The following is a 17,268-nucleotide window of genomic DNA, read 5'->3' on the forward strand; positions in this document are numbered from 1 at the left end:
CGAATTCACGGCGGCTGAGTTCGCGTCGTACTGCGCGGATGAGGGCGTTCAGCGCCACTACTCCGCGCCGTACAGCCCGCAGCAGAACGGCGTCGTCGAGCGGCGCAACCAGACGGTTGTGGGGATGGCTCGGGCTCTCCTCAAGCAGAGAGGAATGCCAGCTGTCTTCTGGGGAGAGGCGGTGGTGACAGCGGTTTACATCCTCAACCGCTCGCCCACCAAGGCTCTCAACGGGATGACACCGTACGAGGCTTGGCATGGGCGCAAGCCGGCGGTCTCTCACCTACGGGTCTTCGGCTGCCTCGCGTTCACCAAGGAGCTTGGCCACATCAGCAAGCTCGACGATAGGAGCACCCCGGGGGTGTTCATTGGCTACGCGGAGGGCTCGAAGGCCTACCGCATCCTTGACCCAAGAACACAGCGTGTGCGCACGGCGCGCGACGTAGTGTTCGACGAAGGGCGAGGATGGGCGTGGGACAAGGCGGTGGACGACGGCACGACTCCGACGTACGACTTCACCATCGAGTACGTCCACTTTGAGGGAGCTGGGGGAGTAGGCAACTCTTCTCCGAGCAGGTCTACCCCAGCCCCCAAGTCTCCACCGACTCCAGCGCCACACTCTCCAGCTCCTGCTACAACGAGCTCTTCACCACCACGCACTCCAGCCACGACTCCGGCTACAGCGAGCTCTTCGCCACCACGTACTCCAGCACCGACGGTACCCTCTCCGGGAACGTCCTCTTCGACACCAGCTCGTGTCGAGCACGACCCAGTGGAGCTCGTGACCCCGCTCTCCCGCGACGAGGAGCGCGTCGACGCATGCTACGACGGTGAGCCGTTGAGGTATCGAAGGGTGGAGGGCCTTCTCATCGACCCGTCAGTGCCGGGCCCTGCGTCTCGCATTCTGGCAGGAGAGTTGCATCTTGCATGTGACGATGGTGAGCCTCGGTCTTTCGCGGAGGCCGAGAAACATGCGGCTTGGCGTGCCGCGATGCAGTCGGAGATGGATGCGGTTGAGACGAACCGCACTTGGGAGCTCGCTGATCTCCCTCATGGTCATCGTGCGATCACCCTTAAGTGGGTGTTCAAACTGAAGAGGGATGAAGCCGGCGCCATCGTCAAGCATAAGGCTCGCTTGGTGGCACGCGGTTTCTTGCAGCAGGAGGGGATCGACTTCGACGATGCCTTCGCCCCTGTAGCACGGATGGAATCCGTGCGACTCCTCGCGCTGGCAGCCCTGGAGGGCTGGCATGTTCATCACATGGATGTCAAGTCGGCGTTTCTTAACGGCGACTTAAAGGAGGAGGTCTACGTACACCAGCCACCAGGTTTTGCGATCCCTGGCAAGGAGGGCAAGGTGTTGCGCCTGCGCAAGGCTCTCTATGGCCTGCGACAGGCATCGAGGGCATGGAATGCCAAGTTGGATTCCACGCTCAAAGGAATGGGCTTCACGCCAAGCCCGCACGAGGCGGCCATCTATCGGCGGGGCAATGGAGGAAGTGCCCTGCTGGTGGGTGTCTACGTCGACGACTTGGTGATCACCGGCGCCAAGGATGCAGAGGTGGCAGCGTTCAAGGAAGAGATGAAGGCCACCTTCCAAATGAGTGACATGGGGCATCTCTCCTTCTACCTTGGGATTGAGGTGCACCAGGGGGACTCCGGGATCACACTTCGCCAGACCGCCTACGCCAAGCGCATTGTTGAGTTGGCTGGGCTCACCGACTGCAACCCAGCTCTCACTCCGATGGAGGAGAGGCTGAAGCTGAGTCGCGACAGCACGACGGAGGAGGTGGACGCTACACAGTACCGGCGTCTTGTGGGGAGCCTTCGCTACCTCGTCCACACACGGCCTGACTTGGCATACTCCGTCGGCTACGTTAGTCGGTTTCTGCAGCGACCGACGACGGAGCATGAGCAGGCTGTGAAGAGGATCATTCGCTATTGTAGCATCCCAAAAATTCAAATCCTGAAATTTTCTCAAACTCGCTCTAAATTCAAAATGAATTTCAAATTTCATTTCAAAATGTTTGTTTGCAAGTTGATATCAACAAATAAATTATAGTGGTCTATATTCTCTCCAAAATCCTCCTCAAAATATCCTACAAATATTTCCCAAGTGATCACCCTCAATTTCTTTTCAGAAATACTGCCCAGATATTTTCCCAGTGATCCCCCTCAAATTCTTTCCAGAAATATTGCCCAAATATTCCACCAATATATCTCCAAGTATTTTCTTCCTAAGAAATACCTTTATAATCATTTTTCAAGTCCCTACAAATATTTCTTCGTAACTTTTCTCATGCTCATACGTATACGTATGCCTCCAATGTCATACAGTGAGCTCTACAAGCTAATCTCACTTATACAAGACAAATACATGCTAATCTCCCACTAATTCTCTCATCCTCCCACTAATCCTCTCATCCCTCCCCCTAATCCCCCACCATGGCTATAAATAGAGGGGCAAGGGCCTCCTCTCATCCCACCCCAAGCCATTTCATGGCAACTCTCTTCCCCCCCCCCACACACCCACTCCATGTTCCACACAAGCACACACTAGCACAAGGATCGTTCGATCGTTCTTCGATCGTTCGTCCCCTGTTCTTAGTTTGTTCGTTCGTTCGTCCGATCGTTCGATCGTTCGTCCGATCGTTCATGGTTCGTTCGTCCGTTCGTCCGATCGTTCGATCGTTCGTTCGTCCAAATAATCTTTTTCCTATCGTTATGCTGCCGAAATTCCGATCGTTCGTTCGTTCGATCATTCGATCGTTCATCGTTCGTTCATAGTTCCTATTCATCGTTCATCGTTCGTTCATAGTCCCTATTCATCGTTCTTCCAGATAATCTTTGTCCTGCCGTTATGCTGCCGAAATTCCGATCGTTCGTTCGTTCGATCATTCGATCGTTCGTCCAAATAATCTTTTTCCTACCGTTATGCTGCTGAAATTCCGATCGTTCGTTCGTTCGATCATTCGATCGTTCATCGTTCGTTCATAGTTCCTATTCATCGTTCATTGTTCGTTCATGGTCCCTATTCATCGTTCTTCCAGATAATCTTTGTCCTGCCGTTATGCTTGAAAGGGAAATGTGCCCTTGGGCCATTTCTATGTATTTTGGTGATTGAGTGCCAACACATGTGCTTAATTGGGAATTTATGTACATGGATGAACAAGGTGAAAATCATGAAGTAAAGGTACGTTTCTAAGCCTTAGTACATTGGTTTAAGTACTAATATATTTGTCTAAGTGTTAGAAACAGAAAGAAGAAGAATAGAGAAAAGGAGAAGGGACTTGGCTGTGTGCTGCCAAGACCCAGCTCGGTCTGGAGCACCGGACTGTCCGGTGTGCACCGGACAGTGTCCGGTGCGCCAGGCTGGCGCGACTCGAACTGGCCGCTCTCGGGAAATTGGCCGGCGGCGTACGACTAAAATTCACCGGACTGTCCGGTGTGCACCGGACTGTCCGGTGAGCCAACGGTCGGCCAGGGCCAACGGTCGGCCGCGCAATCCGCGCGGGACACGTGGCCGAGCCAACGGTCGGAAGACGGCACCGGACTGTCCGGTGTGCACCGGACATGTCCGGTGCGCCTACAGCGCCAGATCTGCCAACGGTCTGCAACGGTCGTCTTCGCCGTTTAAGGAAACAAATCGGGCACCGGACAGTGTCCGGTGTGCACCGGACTGTCCGGTGCCCCCGACGACAGAAGGCAAGGATGGCCTTCCGGATTTGCTCTCAACGGCTCCTAGCTGCCTTGGGGCTATAAAAGGAGCCCCTAGGCGCATGGAGGAGACACACAAGCAACCTTTGAGCATTCTTGATCATCCACACTAAGTCTCTGCGCATTCGTTTGTGTTTCTAAGTGATTCGAGCTCTGTTCTAAGTGAGAACTCTGAGATAGTCTTGTGAGCTCGATTCTTGGCCGTGTGTGTGCGCTTTTGCTGTGGATTTGTGTGTGTTGCTTCCCTCCCTTACTCTGTGTTTCATTTGTGATCATATACTTGTAAGGGCAAGAGACTCCAATTTGTGGAGATTCCTTGCAAACGGGATAGTGAAAGGAAAACAAAACACCGTGGTATTCAAGTGGGTCTTTGGACCGCTTGAGAGGGGTTGATTGCAACCCTCGTCCGTTGGGACGCCACAACGTGGAGTAGGCAAGCGTTGGTCTTGGCCGAACCACGGGATAAAACCACTGTGTCACTCTGTGCTTGATTCTCTTGTGGTACTGTGTTTTGTTGAGACTGTTGAGACTTCACCTTAGCCACTTGGCAATAATCGTGCTAACACTTAACAAGTTTTTGTGGCTTAAGTTTGAAGTTTTTACAGGATCACCTATTCACCCCCCCCCTCTAGGTGCTCTCAATGCTGCCGAAATTCCGATCGTTCGTTCGTCCGATCATTCGATCGTTCGTCCGTTCGTTCATAGTTCCTATTTATCGTTCATCGTTCGTTCATAGTTCCTATTCATCGTTCATCGTTCGTTCATACGACTATTCACCATCACTATTCACCGTTACTATTCATCATTACTATTCGCTGATACTATTCACCATCGTTACTATTCAGTATTACTATTCATCATCGTTACTACTCATCGATGATATCTAGTAACTTTTTCGTCGTCACTATTCATCGTTACTATTCATTGATTAGCCGATCACCCCAAAATTCAACTACTCATACATCATGTTGTCCAGTCCACCTAAGACCAGCCAGACCCATATTCCAGTCATACGAACTCCGGTGACTGTGATTTTCCTTCCAGTAGGGAACTTCCCATCTGGTCACCCATCCCAGGTTTCTCCAAGTTGAGTATGCTTAACTTTGAGATTCCTTTGAACCGGGCTCCCAAACTCAGATTCCAATAATTCTCGTTTCTAAATTCTTATCAAACTAATCCCTATCCAACCATGTCATCCCTTAAGCCTGGTCCATATTCTAGAAAAACTCCCAAAATACTCTTGTCCTATATTCTGCCTATAACTCTCCTATTCATACTAAGTCAGACGATTCATTCGTCACTATTCTCACCAACAGTGAACTTCATTGTGCTACACCACATACACCCAGCTATAAATACACCCAGCTACCCTCTCCCTCTCCACACACACTCAACACCCTCAGCCAAGGCAAACACCCCACCCACTCAGTTACTCTGCTCTGTCGGCTACACGCATAGTGTCGCTTCGCCTCCAGTCCACCCTCCTGGTAAGCACCTCTGCTCCACCACCAGTAATATCACAACACCACATGACACAGATTCTACTCAAAACTCTACCCATCCATGTATCACTATTCTGACCACTATACTAAATATTTGTTGGTATACTTGCTCGTTTGTATGTTTGCTTGTTCATGTTGCATAGTTATCGGAGCGTTCGTGCCGTCTCGTGGAGGCCAGATCCGCGAGTCTACGCTAGGCGGTGGAGCTAGAAGCCAGTTCCGCGAGCTCCCCTTCCCCCTTCGCCGAATAAGCACGACAAGCTCACTGGATCCCTTTGATGCATAAATTACCTATGATTTTTCAACCACAACCCTCAGCCTGTTATTTTATGCATGATATGATTTTGAGACAAGTTATTATGGCCACCCAGCCGCTTGCCGCAATCAATCCCTGATATATATGTTCTAAATGATTTGAGAACAGGTGTGAGTTTTCAAAAGAAAATGCTTTTCAAAATGTGTGTGATGAAGGGTTTTCACCCTTATCACCTTGTGAGTGGGATAATCAGGGACTCCCTGGTTTAGGGGAGGGCCTAAGGTGTTGGCTCAGCTGGTTTAGGCGTGAGCAGAAGGATTGTCCCCTCGTATAAGGACCGGTTTGTCATCTTCACTACCTGTACTCTTTAATAGTACAACCACTTGAGACTGTGTGGGCAGTCACTCAATCTGAACTCGTACGGTCCAACCCCAGGGTTATGAAGGCTGGGGAGCACCGGGAGGATAAGGAGGGGGAAAGTTTTGTCCGGTTTGGACATGGTGGTGGCCTAACTCCTTCCGGATAACCATTAAGGTTAGGACGTGCGGGGAAAGAAAGAGAGTCGGATTCGGGTCTCATTGGCCATGGGATCGCAGAGCCGAACTAGTGGGTAAAGTGTACACCTCTGCGCAGAGTTTGAAAACTTATTCGAATAGTCTGTGTCCACAGGAATGGACGAGTCTGGTATGGTATGGCAATTAATGTTTTGTTTTCCAAAAAAAGAGATGGTTTTGAGAAAAGTGATTTTTAAAAGGTTCGGCGGTTGAGCCGTGAGCTATGGTGGACGGGAAGTCCAGTAGCTGTTTTTGAAAATGAAACCAGTGGGAACTGCTGAGATACCTGGATGGTTTAGTCCAGGGGATTTTGTTATAATACTGAAAAACTTCCTGCTCCTTTTGGAGAGGATGCGCTTTGCAAAAATACAAAATGTTTTTCAAAACAACTCTGCATAAAATATTGCTGTTTCTGCAAAATATCCTGAGCTCCACATATTCCATGCATTATATCTGATTTCCCCATTCCGCGGGTGAAGGTGGGCTGCTGAGTACGTTTGTACTCACCCTTGCTTATTTGTTGTTTTTCAGAAAAAGGAGATCAGGTAAGAGTTACGACTGTTCCCAACCTTGCCTGTGGCTGTTGGACCGCTGAATTGCTTCACTGCGTATATCGGGCTGCTTCAGCCCCACTCTGATGATATGTCCCGAGTTGTGGACCAACTCTTAAAGTTGATCGCCACCTTTATAGGTTTGTCTCGTTTAAGCAGATCTGAAATCATCTGATGTATAAATGTGTTTACTAGCCTCCTGGGACTAGTAATTGTATCACATTTGAGTCCCAGAGGATTGGGACGCTTCAGCTATGTTGCGGGGACTCTCGACCACGGTCTCTACTACCCGAGGTGCCCTGGGGAGGCACACCTTGTCGGGTACAGCGATAGCGACCACGCCGGCGACATCGACACCAGCAAGAGCACAAGCGGGATCCTCTTCTTCCTCGGCAAGTGCCCCATCAGCTGGCAGTCGGTCAAGCAGCAGGTGGTGGCCATGTCCAGCTGCGAGGCCGAGTACATAGCGGCGTCTACTGCTTCGACTCAGGCGATCTGGCTGGCTCGACTGCTCGGTGATCTCCTCGGGAGAGACACTGGAGCGGTGGAACTCAGGGTGGACAGCCAGTCCGCTCTGACATTGGTCAAGAACCCCGTGTTCCATGAACGGAGCAAGCACATCCGGCTGAGATACCACTTCATCCGAGACTGCTTGGCAGAAGGGAGCATCAAGGCGCGCTACATCAACACCAAGGATCAGCTTGCAGACCTGCTCACCAAGCCCCTTGGGAAGATCAAGTTTGTTGAGCTTTGCTCCAGGTCCGGGATGGCCCAACTTCCTCACAAGACGACGCACAAGACTTAGGGGGAGAATGATGGAATAAGTCATGTGGTCAGCAGCAGTTGCAGTTTTGACTGCTGCAGGACAGCAGCAGTTGCAGCAGGACAACATGCAGCAGTCTTTTGACTGCACAGGACAGCAGTAGCAGCAGTCTTTTGGCTGCGCAGCAGCAGCAACCTTTTGACTGCTGCAGGACAGCAGCAGTTGCAGCAGGACAGCATGCAGCAGCAGTCTTTTGACTGCGCAGGACAACAGTAGCAGCACAGCAGAGGACAGCAGTAGCAGCACAGCAGTTTTGACTGCACTTTAGTATCTAAAGGACAGCACCCGTGTGCTGCAGCGTGTAGTGTAGTGTGTAGTGCAGTGTAGTGCAGCCCCTAGGGCTATAAATATGTGTCCCCAACCCTTCTAAGGGTATGGCATTGTGTAGTGTTTGAGGAAATAAACAAAAAATTGCCCCAACTCATAGTGTCATCCTCTTGATGAGAGTTAGAGTCCCTCTACTTACACTGGCCACGCGCTCCCGAGAGCTCTCCGGCCGCGCCCATGCCGCCCCTGGCCGCGCGCGCCTGTGCCCCCACCAACCGTGCCCGCGACGACCCGAGCCACGCCCGTGCCGCCGCGCCCTGGCCGCGCGTCCTCCCTGACAGTCGCTGGCGCTCCTGCCCCAGTCGCCGCGCCGCCTCATGGCAGACCTCCCTGGCGCGCCCCCTCCCCTGGCAGCCTGCCATGCCCTCGGCGTGGACGAGCACTACCACGACCCCCTTGGCGGCCACCTCTCCTACGGCGCTGTGGCCGCCCACGGCCCCTCCGCGCGGCTCCCTCACCACCGTTGCCCCCGCGGCCACTGCACCCGCGCACAGCGCAGCTGCTGCTGCCATAGCCGCCGCTGCCAGCATGTGTGCTGCTGGGCTCGGTCTCTCGGGCTACTCGACGTGCACGGGTGCCCTCGCACTCGCCGTTGACTCCGCAGCCCCGTCGCCGAACCAAGTCTCCCGGCCGCCGCCCCCTGGCTTTCAAACTAGTCGTCCATCGATCCCCCACGTCACTTGGGCTCCCACGGCGCCCCCTGCTAACTCCGCGATGGCCGCCGCCATCGACGCCATCCAGGCCGCTGTGGCCGTTTCACAAGAGCATCAACACGCCGTGTCCCTCGCTTGAGAGCAGGAACACGCTATGGGGCAGGCCTTGAACACTCAGCTGACCACTGCCCAACGTCTTCTCCACGGCCGCGACACACCGTCCCCTCCCGTTGTGCCACCCCCGGGGGGGGGGAGGTCCCCGCGTTCCCCCATGCCTCCGGACTCGACGCCGACACCATCGCCGCACTCCATGCTCAGGTCGCTGGGGTTCACAACATACAGTCCTTCGTGTTCGTCGTGTTGGACCCGGCGTCCTCCCACTACCCTCGCTGGCGTGCTCAGGTGGTCCTCACCCTTCGGCGCTTCGCCCTCGCTGACCACGTCCTCGATGAACCCGCTGCCCCGTTATCTCCATCATGGGTCCAGATGGATAGCGTGGTCATCTCGTGGCTCCACGGCACCATCACCGTCGAGCTGCAGGACATCATGCGTGATCAGTCGGACACCGCCCGTAAGGCGTGGCTCGCTCTCGAGGACCATTTCCTCGGGAATCGGGAGGCTCGAGCGCTCCACCTCGATGTCCAGTTCCACCTGTTCTCTTAGTCGGAACTCTTCGTGGAAGAATACTGCCGCCAGATGAAGGGCATGGCGGTCTCTTTCCGTGATCTCGGCGCGCCTGTCACCGACCGCACCCTGGTGGTGAACCTTCTTCGTGGCCTCAACCCCCGGTACGGCCACCTGAAGGCTCTCATCAAGCGGACCATGCCGTTTCCCACCTTCCATGCCGTGCAGAATGAGTTTCTCCTCGAGGAGCTCACCATGATGATTGAGGCACCGGCTCAGGCCCTGACACTATACAGCGCTCCTCCTGGTGGTCAGGCGCCCTCCGGGGGCCACGACCCTCGCACCTCATCAACCGGGGACCCCACCCGTCTTCCTGCCACCACCCCTGCGGCCCCTCGTCCGGCCTCCACCATCGACGGCGGTCGTCGCACCCGCAAGGGCGGACGCGGGGGTAGCAGCTCTACGCGTGGAGGTTCCACCAGCCGGGGGGCGGCCAGGGCTGGCCGTCAATCTACAACCCCTGGACCGGCACCATCTCCATGTGGCCGGGTCAGGCCCCTAGTGCCTCCCGTCCTCCTGCGCAGGCGTCGGCTCTCCTGACTGCACCCACCTACGGAGCTCCTTTGCCACTTGCCTTTGGCATGCCCCCATACGGCGTGCCCCCGACGACCCCGTCTCCACCTCACCTCGTGCCTCCGGGGACCCACACCATGACTCCCTGGTCGCCACTTGCTAGAGGATGGGCCTTGCCGCCACCTACACACCATGGTGTTGGCTCCACCCTCCCCTGACTGGGTCGTCGACTCCGGTGCATCCTACCACACCACCCCTACTGTAGGCATGTTATCTCGTTCTCACCCACCTCATTCCTCCCACCCCACTTCGATCCTCGTTGGGAATGGTTCCACTCTGCCGATCACCTCAGTAGGTGCCTCGGTTCTCCCCGGACCATTCTATCCCAACGACGTTCTCATCGCCCCTCACATCACTCACAATCTCCATTCTGTTTGTCGGTTCACCACCGACAATTCCTGTTCCATTGACTTTGACCCTTCTGGTTTTTTGTGAAGGATCTGGCCACCAGGACCCCTCTCGCCCGATGTGACAGCACCGGGCCACTCTACACACTTCGCCCTTCATCCACAGATGCGTCCCCACCTCCCGTCCTAGTCTCCGCCACCACCACCACTTGGCATCGTCGTCTCGGCCACCTAGGACCTTACGTCATGACCAAGCTTTCCAGTCGTCTAGATTCTTCTCGTAGTCGGAAACATTTTGAGGGCCTCTATCATGCTTGTCAGTTAGGCCGACATACTCGTCTCCCGTTTCCCAATTCGTCTTCTTGGGCCGAGCAGGCTTTTGTCCTGGTTAATTGTGATCTTTGGACCTCCCCTGTAATCAGTCTTTTTGGATACAAATATTATTTGGTGATTTTGGACGATTATTCCCATTTTCTTTGGACTTTTCCCCTGCGATTGAAGTCTGACACTTTCACCACTCTCACACACTTCTTTGCCTAGGTATCCACCCAGTTTGTGCCCTGCAGTGCGACAACGGCCGTGAGTTCGACAACCACGCCTCCCGGTCCTTCTTAGCAATGGCGTCCAGTTACGCCTCTCGTGCCCCTACACCTTTGCTCATAACGACCGGGCCGAGCGCATGATTCACACCACCACTAATATGATCCGCTGCCTTCTCTTTCAGGCGTCTCTCCCTGCCAGCTACTGGGCAGAGGCCTTGCACACCGCCACCCACCTCCTCAACCGCCTTCCTTCGACGACGGTGAGCCATCCCACTCCCCACTTCGCCCTGTACGACACAACCCCCTCCTACGACCACCTCCGCATATTCGGCTGTGCTTGCTATCCTAACACTTCTGCTACTGCTTCGCATAAGCTATCCCCCCGCTCCACCTTCTGCCTCTTCCTCGGCTACTCTCCTAACCACAAGGGGTATCGCTGCCTTGACCTCGCCTCCCACCGCATCATCGTCTCTCGCCACGTCGTCTTCGACGAAGATGCGTTTCCCCTTGCAGGCTCCTCCCCACCCGCCGATCTCGACTCCCTCTGAGTCTGATCCGCTTACCCCTCCTCCCCAGGAACCTCGCCTTGCACCGTTGGCCGCGCCACGTGCGGCCACATTGACCTCCCCTGCGCCATGCGTAACTCCGACGCCTCCGCTCGCCCTTCTACCCGCACCACGTGTGGCCCCGTCGACCTCTACCGCACCACGCGCGACCACAACCACGCCACGTGCGGCCCCGTCGGCTTCTACCGCACCACGCGTGGCCTCGTCGACGAGCGCCACGCGCTTCGCCGACCCCTCCCTCGTCTACCACCGCCGCGGGAGCTCCACTCCCTCGGCACCTGCGGACCCGTGACGAGCACGACCCGCTTTGCCGAGCCCGCCGTCGTCTATCATCGGCGCGCGACGATTGCGCCCGCGGCACTTGACGTCTCGACATCCCGCTCTGAGCCGCCGGTGTACCACCCGGTCGCTATTCACCACGACCCATGGCATGTCCAACCCATGGTGACTTGGCGCACCACCGGTGTCCTTCGTTCGGCTGATTCTTGCAGTTGATATGACATCCACTCCATTGGACGCCTCCCCGGTCCCCTCCGTTCGTGCCGCCCTCGCTGACCCGCACTGGCGTCAGGCTATGGAGGAGGAGTACGCGGCCCTGCTGGCCAACCACACCTAGGACTTGGTACCACGTTCTCCCGACACCAACGTGGTCACCGGCAAGTGGCTCTTTCGCCACAAGCTGACATCGGCTGGCTCCCTCGATCGCTACAAGGCCCGTTGGGTCCTTCGGGGCTTCACCCAGCGCCCCGGAGTGGACTACGATGAGACCTTCAGCCCCGTCGTCAACTTCACCACCGTTCGCGCTGTCCTCGCCCTCGCCCTCGCCCTCTCCCGGGACTGGGCGATCCATCAGCTCGATGTTAAGAATGCCTTCCTCCATGGCACTCTGACGGAGACTGTCTACTGCAGCGAACCCACCAGCTTCGTCGACGTCGCTCACCCGGATCTGGTCTACCGGCTGAACCGCTCCCTCTATGGCCTCAAGCAGGCGCCGCGGGCCTGGTACAACCACTTCGCCTCCTACATAGCCTCCATAGGCTTCATTGAGGCCAAGTCGGATACCTCACTCTTCATCTACCGACGTGGCGAGGAAACCGTCTACCTCCTACTCTACGTCAACGACATTGTGCTCACGGCATCCACCGCCGACCTTCTACAACGCACGATCACCGCCCTCCAGCGGGAGTTTGCGATGAAGGACCTGGGGCCCCTCCACCACTTCCTTGGCATTACTGCCGAGCGCAGGCCCCAGGGTCTCTTCCTTCACCAGCGCCAGTACGCCATCGACATCCTGGAGCGGGCTGGCATGTCTGACTGCAAGCCCTGCTCCACACCTGTCGACACTCAGGCGAAGCTCTCTGAGGACGACGGGCCCCCGGTCACCGACGCGACGTCTTACCGGAGCCTGACCGACGCGCTCCAGTACCTCACCTTCTCCCGGCCCAACATCGCCTACGCCGTCCAGCAGGTGTGCCTCCATATGCGCACCCCACGAGAGCCCCATCTCACCGCTCTCAAGTGGATCCTACGCTACCTCCGTGGCTTCCTCGACTACGACCTCCTCGACTACGACCTCCTACTTCGACCTTCCCCGACGTTGGAGTTTGTGGTCTACACTGACGCCGACTGGGCCGGCTACCCCGACACGCGCCGGTCCACTTCGGGCTATGCTGTGTTTCTGGACGCCAACCTCGTCTCCTGGGTCGCCAAGCGGCAGCCCGTCGTCTCCGGCTCCAGTGCAGAGGCCGAGTACCGCGCTGTGGCCAACGGCGTGGCCGAGGCCTCCTGGATGCGCCAGCTACTCCACGAACTCCACAACCCCCTTCAGCGCGCCACCCTTGTCTACTGCGACAACATCAGCGCCGTCTACCTCTCCACCAATCCCGTGCAACACCAGCGCACCAAGCATGTGGAGATCGACCTGCACTTCGTCCGCGACTGTGTGGCTGTCGACGACTTTCGGGTTCTCAGCGTCCCCACCACACTGCAGTTCACCGACATTTTCACCAAGGGGTTACTGTCGAGTGTATTTCTAGACTTTCGATCTAGTCTCAACATCTGTACTAGATAGAGTTGTGACTGCAGGGGGGGTATAGCTATATGTCCCCTGTAATGGGCCTGGTCCAGTTATGTGTTCTATTAGTACACTACCCAACCCTATTCTAGGGTTAGGGTTTCCAATAGAAACTGTTGAAGTGTATAAGTGGATTGACTACCTTCTCCCATAAGTTTAAGCTTTTGAGTTAAATTGGTTAGCACATACACTCTAACATGGTATAAAAGCCAGACATGGTATAAAAGCCAGAGGTCTCAAGTTTGAATCATGACAGAGACTTTATTTGTGCATCCACCCATTTATCTCCACATTTGCGCCTTTCTCTCTGGCTGCACGTGAGTGGGGGTGTTGAAGTGTATAGGTGGATTGACTACCTTCTCCTATCAACTTAAGCTTTTGGGTTGAATTGGTCAGCACGTCCACTCTAACAGAAGCAACTGTCAGCCCCAAGTGGTCTTACAACAGGAATTAATCTTTGGAGCACTACATTCTAGATCTCCCTAGCAAACAAGCAGGAAGCAAGCATGGGGTTGATACTTGATAGTTTCCATACCTTGATCACAAAGGGGATAGGCAGGCTGCTGTGGAAGCCCTCGCTTGGCCAAGCGATCTGATGTCTAGCAATGGATATTGATGGCTAGTCAGATAAAAACTTGCAGTTTGCAGGAGCCTAAGTCTTCCAAATCTGCTTCTAAGGAGAGAATGTGATGGTGCCAATAAACATAGTATTGTAAGCTAATTTACTATTGTACTGTCCAGAAAAAGAGAGCTTCTAGGAGTATTGATCTGGGGTACCAGGCTGTAGCACCATGCTCTCCACCAGTTCCCAAATGAGGAGATATTCCATCAACACCTGTACTGTTAGGGCTGCCTTGATATCAGAGACCCAACTTCTGTTGAAAAGTGCCTGGCTCACTGTACTCCTTTTAATCACTAATGGGGATTGCACGCAACAAATTTGAGGCTAACTCAGCCACACTTCTGCCCTGCAGTCACCTATCTGCCCAGAATTTAGCAGACCCTCCATTCCCAATAGTTATAATGGCTGCCATCTCAAAGAAGGATTGGGCTTGTCTAGAGATATGAATTTGTAGCCCATGCTAAGGTTTGGAAGTATCAGTCTTTACGGTACCAGCGGATGCGCAGGCCCCACCCCATTCTTTCCAAGTCATGAACACCAAAGCCACCAAACATGTAAGGCCTTTTAATTTTTGCCCAGGACACTAGACAATTACATCTGATGTCTTGTTCTTGACCTTTCCAAAGAAAACTCCTCCTTTTGTCTGTTACGTAACTGGAGATTGAGAATAGATGGGGTTTCCCCTGATGACTCTCATATATATAGATAGGTATATGGGCCAATATGGGCCTTAATATTGTCAATGGCCTTGAAAAACCATTTGGGCAGGTCCAAGGCAATCATCAAGTGAATAGGGATTGCTGAAATTACTAATGTGACAATTACCAACCGCCTAGTCTTGCTCAGCAGAGGGGCCCTCCACCCTGGTAGCTTATTTGCAACCTTATCCATCACAGTATTAGATCAGCCTTAGAAGGCTTATGGATAATGAGGGGGAAAGCCAAAAATAGCTGATGAGGTACAAGTCTAATCAACAGAAGCATTGAAGCACAAAGTGATATGAAGACTAGCCAAGAGCCATCTACCGGACGTTCAATCTGTCGCAGATCAAATAAATTTCAAACCTAACAGGACATGGGCAGATCGCATGCTCGATCTCAAAGGCAAAACTGTATGCTGACCTCTAAAGCATAAAGTTGATGATATAATGCTGGTTTCTAAGGCATTCGGCGAAAATGAAAGGATGATTCCTAAAAACAGCATGAGATGAAGACCTTTGAGTAGATTATTTTCAGTAATCCACTCAAAGCTCGGGGGCTACACCCATTGGGTGCACCTCCGGTGCACCCAATGGATCATCAACCCCAAAAAGACAGAATGCTGATTTCTAAAGCATGAGATGAAAATAAAAAATGCTGACTTCTAAAGCATGAGTTGAAGATAAAAATGATTTCTGAGAAGACTCGAAATGAAGACCTTCGAGTGGATTATTTTTAGTAATCCACTCGAAGCTCGGGGGCTACACCCATTGGGTACACCTTCGGTGCACCCAATGAATCTTGAATTCCAAAGAGCAGAATGCTGATCTCCAAAGCATAAACCCGAGACAGAGTGCCGATTTCTGAGGAATAAAGCGAAGGCCGATGAATAATGGCAGAAGAAAACAACAGAAGATCGTTTTTACCGAGTCACTCAGAGTTCAGAAGCAACGGCTCGACAAACTTGTTTTCAGGGCATTTCCTTATCAAAATCAAAAACTGCAAGCTGGACCTAGAATCTTTGAGCCGATTGTTTCAAAATCAACTCAAAGATTGGGGGCTTGTGGGGGACGGATATCCCCCGGGTCCACTAGAAGGCTGAAAGACCTCACGAAAGGCCTTGGGCCCAATATTTCGCAAGGCCATCCCTTCGTGGGCCTGAGGAGGAACGTTTGGTGAAGTGGATTGATGCAAGGTTGGATTGGCTTGAGCCCAGAACGGTCCGATGAATCTGAGCAACGACCGCAACAGTGACCCGACCTTCCCATACGGTACCCTCACACATCGGAACTGAACGGAGATAGGTCGGCGGAATTATAGGGAGATAAGCTCAGTCGGTTCACTATTACTTAGGCAGACGCTGTTATCATATCCGCATGTAACGCCCCACGGTCGAGTATATAAGGCCTAGGCGGCATCCCCTCAAAAACATATCTCACTACTTAGCCATCTACTTAGTTCTCTAACATCCCTGATACTAGAGAACCCCCTTGTAACCCACCACACAAAGTATCCACGCCAGGACGTAGGGTATTACACGTCTCAAAGCGGCCCGAACCTGTACAAAATTGTCCACTGTCTCTCGTGCATCTGGCACGAACCATCGAGCTACAGTCGATAACACCGTCCTACTCCAAAAAGCACCTCGAGGGGCAACCCTGGGTGCGCGGTCGGACCCAAAACACCGACAGTGCTACCCTTGCAGAACCCAGTGGAGAGGCACCGACAGGTGCTGCAAGTGCTGCCGGTGGTGGAGCAGCAGCAGCAGTCGGAGGTGTAGCAGTGACAGATGCTGGTGGTGGTGAAGAAGTTGCAGCAGGAGCCACAGATGTCGTGGTTGGAGCAGAACGACGGGTGTAGACAAACCCATCAAATCGGTGGCGTACAAGACGTGGCTGAGCACGCATGTCGCCAGGTGTGGCTATCGGAGTAGCGTTGGATGCCGCAGGTTGCAGGGGAGACCTCCTCGGCACAGCTGTAGGAAGCTGCACAAGTACGTATGGGCTAGCTGCTGCGGAGGCCGCACGTGGCTGTGCGGAAGACTCCGTTGGCGTTGTTGCAGGAGCCGCACATGGTTGTGCAGGTAAAACCTGTAGGAAGACAAGAACGTGCTGATCCAATAGGAGCGGGCACGGGAGGGTCAGTGTCCAACAAAAACTCGAAATCCGTAGCAGACGGTGTGGAAGACTGCTCGGCAAAGGGAAAAGGGGAAAAGATTACTCGTCGAAGACCACATGGCGAGAAATGATGATCTTGTTGGAGTGAATGTCGAGACATCTATACCCTTTGTGATGATCGGAATAGCCAAGGAAGACACACAAGGTAGAGCGGGGGACGAGTTTGTGAGGAGTAGTGGAAGATAAGTTGGGATAACATTTGCAACCAAAGACACGGAGGTGAGTATATGTTGGAGCTACGCCGAAGAGGGCATAGTGAGGTGTGGACAAGTGAAGTGTCTTGGTGGGCAAGATGTTCAGAAGACGAGTGGCGGTGTTGAGAGCCTCAGCCCAGTAAGGAGGGACGCTTGCCTGAAAAAGGAGCGAACGAACGGTGTCATTGATGGTGCGAATAATACGTTCGGCTTTGGTGAGGAAGAAAGTGCGGGAGCTGGAGTTGTCAAACTCGTGGCCGTTATCACACTGAACTCCCTGGATGGAAATGCCAAACTGGGTATGCACATAGGTGAAGAAATTAGCAAGGGTGGTAAAAGTGTTAGACTTGAGGCGGAGGGGAAAAGTCCAAAGGTAATGTGAGAAATTATCAAGAATAACCAGGTAAT

General features: G+C 53.8%; 1 protein-coding gene across 7 annotated transcripts in view; it reads left to right on the plus strand.

Annotated features, from left to right (window-relative positions):
- Positions 1-17,268, plus strand: part of LOC103632191 (uncharacterized) — a 57,559-nt gene that overhangs the window by 18,545 nt on the left and 21,746 nt on the right. The window contains exon 5 of one of the 7 annotated variants that reach the window (XM_035960868.1): positions 6,561-6,724. The exons of the other annotated variants lie outside the window; for them this stretch is intronic. Within the exon in view, the coding sequence (XP_035816761.1) occupies positions 6,561-6,624 (64 nt within the window). The 3' untranslated portion in view covers positions 6,625-6,724. Of the gene's footprint in view, positions 1-6,560; positions 6,725-17,268 lie in introns of those variants that run through there. 7 annotated transcript variants of the gene reach the window in all.

This window comes from Zea mays, chromosome 7, assembly GCF_902167145.1.
Source record: "Zea mays cultivar B73 chromosome 7, Zm-B73-REFERENCE-NAM-5.0, whole genome shotgun sequence".
NCBI lineage: Eukaryota > Viridiplantae > Streptophyta > Magnoliopsida > Poales > Poaceae > Zea > Zea mays.